Source organism: Mus caroli, chromosome 15 (genome assembly GCF_900094665.2).
Source record: "Mus caroli chromosome 15, CAROLI_EIJ_v1.1, whole genome shotgun sequence".
Taxonomy (NCBI): Eukaryota; Metazoa; Chordata; class Mammalia; order Rodentia; family Muridae; genus Mus; species Mus caroli.
Genome location: NC_034584.1, coordinates 37,598,972 through 37,605,323, shown reverse-complemented (window position 1 = coordinate 37,605,323; position 6,352 = coordinate 37,598,972). Strand labels below are relative to the sequence as shown.

The window sequence follows — 6,352 nt, the reverse complement described above, 5'->3', positions numbered from 1 at the left end:
TCTCTCTCTCTCTCTCTCTCTCTCTCTCTCTCTCTCTCTCTCTCTCGTAGTAGTAGTAGTAGTGTTTGGTTCTATTCTAGATCTCTGGTTTCTCGTCTTCCAAGCAATGTCATGGGTAGGCTCCTTTTCATGGTGTGGGTCTCAATCTAGACAAGTCATTTGTTGGCTGCTCTAATGGTTTCTGTGCCACCTTTACCCCAGAATATCTTGTTGACAGACAAATTATAGTTTGAAAGTTTTGTTTCTGAGTTGGTGTCCTAGTCCTGGAAACTTTGCCTGATTACAGAATAGCCAGTGAAGGCTTTATATCCTCGATTGCTTGGGGTGTTAGCTAGGGTCATCCATGTAGATTCTAGGGAGTTTCCATTATACTAGGAATGTGCAAGCTGCTCTCAGTTCCAGTTGTTTCTCTCAGTATACTGTCCTTCTGTCCTTCTGTCCTCCCCAACCTGATCTCTCTTGTTCCCATCCCCCACCCTCACCACTGGCCAGGGTTAATGTCTATTCTGTTTCTCCATTCCCAGGGAAATCCATGGGTCTCCCTCTTGAGTTCTCCTTGTAAACTGAATGATTTTAAACCTATAGTCACCAATGATTGTTGCTAACTTAGGATATGTGTTTAGTTAGAGAATGTGTAGAACTGAGAAATCTTTGTAAAACTTTGTAACTGACACTTCTCTTTAAACATGCTGTTTTCTCTTAAGTACTTCTTTGTGCTCATCAGGCGTGTCATCATTAGAGATAATGGACCTACACAGTTATAACTTCACAGCTGTTTGGATTAATGAAGGCTTGGACTAGGGTTTCATTGGGTAGGATTAACTATGTTTAAAGATGGCAGAATGCCATTATAACATTTAATGCCAAAATTTAATGAGAACCAGAAGTTAACTTCAAGGACCTTTATAATTTAATATGGGGGTATGATCATGTTCTCATTATTTTAATGTAGAGTCTATTAAAATAAGTTTATCATCTTCTTTGTGATGTTTGTTTTTACTCAGGCACTATTTGTTGAATGTTGACTGTATTCCTGTCACTTTGCTGGGGCCTTGAGGCATAAGACTATCTCCCTTCCTCAACACTAACAGTGACCATCTAATCAGAAAGTGAGCGAATAGGAAATACTTCCTTTCACTTAGGAAACTGAAGGCTTTGCTTTGGATTTCTAAGAGATATACCTCCTTCATCTCCTGCTTATTTTAATTTTTAAAGATTTATTTTATGAGCATCGGTGTTTTCTTGTTTGTATACCTATCATGTGGTTACACGGTGCCTGTGAAGGTCAGAAAAGATGCGGATCCCTTGGAAATTGATTATGTTCAGATTGTTTTGAACCACCATTGGAACTGAACTGAGGGCTTCTTCAAGTGTGGGAAGTTCTCTTAACCACCAAGGTATCTCGTGTGTGTGTTCTCCATTTCGAGGTTGTAATGTAAAGGGCTAGAGAACTGAATTTCATATGTATAGGGAGACTGAAGTGCATCAATTGGATGATAAGCTCCATGTTGTTGTCACTTCCATGCAGGTTGCTTTGGTAACTGATGGCTGAACCCTACAGGGGTAGAACATGTGTGTTGTATAACATTGGGAGCACAGAAGGTAGAGAAGGGTAGTTGACAACCAGAATATTTTCTAGAGTGGTTTTTCTGTGCTAAGGGTATGTTGTAACGACTTTCTGTAAAATGGGACATTTCTGAAGCCCCCTTTCTTTTAAACTTGTCATGTGCCTGTATGTTTGTAATATAAAATAACCAAACCCAAGTGCCTCCTGTTTCTTGTTCCCTTTTTCCATAATCTTGTATATACACGTACATGAAGAAATGTTAATTCCTTCTGAAGTGGAATACAGATCACAAACAGGAGATAGAAGAAATAAAAGATGGCAGAGGCAGAGGAGAAATTGTATGCAATAGTCTATGATGGAGGAAAACCCCAAGTATTTATTTGTGGTCCAGGCATTTTAGTGGCTAAAGAAAAGAAGGGAAATAGAAGAATATCACCATAGGTCTTTTAAAAATATCTATAGTTGAATGCACCCTGACCATAACTCTGTGTATGTACCCTTGTTATTCTGCATGTTAAAGCTGGAATTATTGGAATACTGAGCTACATCCTCAGTATGTGAACATTAGTGCATAAACTCGAATCTTTTTTTCTCAAATGTTTTTGACAGATCATCTTATAAATATAATTCAGGAAACCTGTGGGGAAAGTAATTATGTTTTACAAGAGCAGTTTCAAAGTCTTCCTAAAACTTGGATGATAGAACTTAATGGTTATTTTTTGTCTAATCGAGACATTTCAATTTAATTAAATGTTACCACCATATGTTTTATTAATCCAAATTATATCACATGTGACTCTTTGGGCTTTCAGGGTTTCTTGAAAAAAGTGAATCATTTTGTTGTATTATTGTATGTTCAGAGGAAATCAGTTGTATACTCAATATAGTTTTACTGTGCCTTACCTGAAGAGAAACTCTACACAGAGTGTATGACAGGGGGTGGGGAACAGAGCATCTACTGCACTGTTAGGTGATAGCACACAGCATGGCCTGGAGCATTTCTGTGCTTAATTACCCATCCAAAGAGATCTAAAGTCTGTATGTTGTACTGTACTGGGAGCTATGCCTGGACAATTTAAGTGTTTTATTTGTTTTCTGAAATGATGTGAACTTATTTTCTTAAACACTATGCTAAATAAACTTTATATTTATACATAAAGAAGAAGACTATCACTCATTTGTTAGAACAACCAAGCCTTCTTCTTAGTGTTAACAGGAATGATGAGCCTAGGCAATTAGATGAGAACCAATGAAACACATGATACATGATCCCTCATGAGTTTCAGTTTTTATAGAAAAATGGAAAAAAAAATCAGCGCACACAGTTAATTGTTTCATTCATTAGTCTGTAGAGAACCTGGTGGGAATGGTGTTAAAAGCAAGAGCCCATTCCCCTGAAGAAGGGAGTTTGAAACTTCTGGTATATTTACTGTAGAGAGAAGCTTATTTTCTTTTGACCAACAGACATGTGGAGCAGCAGAAAGATGCAAAGTTGGCTGGTAAAAGGTAGCATTGTTAAAAGTAAGAGAGTATAAATGATTTTTTTGTGCCAGGCTTATATTTGAAAGACTGATCTGGCCTCAGGGAAGTTTTTAAATATGCCAGTTCCCTGTAAAAAGAATATCTGTCTCTGTTCTAGACAACATATCCAATTTAGGAAATTATTATTATTTCATCAAAATTAATGTGAACAATTTTCCCTTTGAGGCTGCCTTTTCTATAGGTGATGTTTTCCAGATGGGCTTTGTACAAAATTCTTAATTTTTTTTTTTTTAAGAAAAGAAACTTTTCTGACATCCTCTATTTTCCCTCTTTCTCCATCCATCCTAGGACAGAGAACACCAAAGGCAAAAGAGAAGAGAAACAAGAAGAAGAGGCGGAAGCTGATTGAGAGAGCCCAAGAGCAGCACAGCGTCTTCCTTGCTACAGACAGAGTGAACCAATAAAATACAAGAAATAGCTGGGTCATTTTGAGGTTTTCTGTTTTGTTTTTTTTGTTGTTGTTGTTGTGGTTGTTTTGCAAAAGTGCACAAAGCTACTCTCCAGTCCACACTGGTGGACAGCATTCCTGATCCTCTGACCAGTATCCATTTTCAGTAATGCTGCAAAGGGAGGTGCCCAAGCATGGACTCAGCGTTATTTATGCTTTGATTAGAATCTGGGGCCTGTGATGGCAGGAGCTTGTTGAGCTGAATCAGTAGGAGCTGATGCATCTGTACTCTTGTGATGAGCACAGTGTGTCATAAGAACCTGTCCCTGGCACGGTGGACCCACAGGAGGCACAAGGCTGTAGCTCACCACTGGAGAATGCACCTGTGCCTATTTTGATGGATGACAATGCTAAGCAAGCAAGCAAGCAAGCAAGCACTGTTCACTTGTGACTTTTATTTCTCACACTGTGCATCGTCAAAGACAAATGTGCATGGAAAAATGTTTAGTGTCACCTCATGGCATTCTCAGCATCAGTGACCTTCAAACGGTCCTACAATGAGACTGCCTTCTAGCTAGGGGTATTCTGTGGAAATTCCTGCTACATTTCATCTTAGTGCTAACATGTACAGATTCTGCTGCGCTACATTCAAAGCTCATTACTGTATATTTATACTTTCTGTGTGTAACAAGTTATACCTGATAAGATGTCACTTTGTTTCTAGTGGTTCTTAACCATGGTCTGGTACATGGCTGTTCTAGTTTTGGAAATTAACAAGTGTTTTGTTGCCTCTTGTTTTCTTTTGTTCCTATCATTTTTGGCTGGGGTGGGGTGGGCTTGATTCTAATCGTAAGTATAGGATAAGCTAGTTTTGTATATAGAGTCAAATGACTAATGTCAGAGGATCAGTGCTGATAGAACTTCCCCAGTTCATGTCACCATACACACAGAGAGAAAGCAGCATGCGGCATCTTGCCATCAGAAGCCAAATTTCTTTTGAATCCCAAAATTAATGACTTATGAAATATAGCTGAAAACAAGATTTGTGTGTAGTTACTTGTATTTATTATACAGTTTCCAATTACATTTTTTTCAAACTCAAAATAACCCATGACTTTGAATGATAGGTCACTTGGCAATGTTCTTGAATTACTGGGAAAGCTGTTGTCACTAAGATAATGAGAGAGAAAATAGAATGGCTTTGCCCAAGTGAGAGCCACATCTTACATTTCCCTGTTGAATTGGAATCAACTATATTAGAGCAGAAGCATGATGGAAGCTTTCTAGTTGACGCACACAAGGCCATGGTTTCAAAAACATCTTTGTCCCCTTAGGTCAGTTTGTCCTTAGATTATGAATTGGCAGGTTCTAATTGCATTATTTCCCTGGCTGATCCAGGAGAAAGTTAGAACAAAATAAGTTATATAGTTTTGAGGAAACATCCAAAGCAAGGCAAAGCCTTTCCTTGCCTTGCATTGGCAAAACTACCTCTTTCGCATTTATGTTGATTCAGAAACATCTTGCTGATATGTTGTAGATGTTTTAGGCTTCATTGTGAAAATAGTGATGCAAGATAAGCCATATATGAATGTTGTATTCAACTTTAGGGCTTGAAATTAATCCTAAAGTGTTCACCTCTCTACATGTCCATTTATGCTCTGTTCCTATTTACTAAGAGGGTAGGGGGTCTCCTTAATATCATACTTCATTGTTAATAAGTCAATGCTTGTTATGTTTCTTGACTGTTGTTTTTGTGCATTAAAAACTCAAAAATTGTTGTTTAGCCTGTTTTTATTTTGCTTTAGCAGAGTGCACTTAAGGGGAATTGCATTGCATTCCGTAACAACACTGCTTCCTGCTAGTGAGTGATGAGAAATATGAGAGATGTTGTTGGTATTAGTGTTTATCATATTCATTTATATAAAATATTATTGCAAAGTAGTTGAAAGTGGGATTTTCATAACTAGGCTTCATAAGTTCCAATCTAGGTTAAGAAACTTGGGAAAAAATTGCTTAATCTCTCTGTGTTGCTATCCACCAATAGGGCTGTGTTTTAGGGGCTGTAATAAGACATATACTACAGTTCTCCATACCCACAGGTAGTAATGGACTCCACTGTGTATCACAGATATTTGCAAAACATTACATCCATTCATACTGAAGATATATTTTTCATTATTCTGTACACTTAATGTATTTAGAAACACTTAAACATAACATTTAGACATATTATGTATTTTTTTAATAATTTTTAGTGTACGAGGAAGTTTGTACACATAATTTTGAGAAAATATAGCACCAGTTTCTATGAGAGCATCTTTGGGTTGTGGTATCTGCAGGATCTCATGGAAGCAATGCCATGAGGAAACCTAGTACAGACTTTGAGTTAAGAGGTGAGTGTTTAATATATAAAGTGTGGTCACTATAGAAGTTTGCCAAGTACTACACTATTATTTATTCCATTGGCTATTTACATTTTCCCCAAACACTCTATTAACAAAATAGAATCTAAAATTGTTTAGTGGTAGAGAATTTTGCTGACATCCATAATCCTAAGACCCATCTTTTATACTGCAAATAAATGAATAAACATTTATGGAGGTATCAGACACTTCCAATCTATTGATTGACTTCTAGTCATTAACTTTATTCTAATGGGAATTTATTCTCACTTATTTTTGAGGTTCTGTGTTAAAACTGCACATATATAGATTTAAAAGTAAATTCATGGCTGTATTTCTCAGTTGGGGTACGCTCAAGGAAATTAAACCAAGCATTTCAAATGCACTCTAATATCAAGAATATAGTAATTACACAGGTAGTCAATGAGCCATGAAGTCAAATGTGTTACCAAA

General features: G+C 37.1%; 1 protein-coding gene across 5 annotated transcripts in view; it reads left to right on the top strand.

Moving 5' to 3' along the window:
* The window catches only part of Rspo2 (R-spondin 2), a 146,266-nt gene extending 140,176 nt beyond the window's left edge, over positions 1–6,090 (top strand). For 3 of the 5 annotated variants that reach the window (XM_029469448.1, XM_029469447.1, XM_021184053.2), the window contains one exon: positions 3,398–6,090. In XM_029469448.1, coding sequence (XP_029325308.1) covers positions 3,398–3,513 — 116 coding nt within the window. In that variant the 3' untranslated portion in view covers positions 3,514–6,090. The remainder of the gene's footprint in view (positions 1–3,397) is intronic. The other 2 variants (XM_021184055.2, XM_029469449.1) reach the window with 1 other exon arrangement.
* Positions 6,091–6,352: the final 262 nt, after the last annotated feature.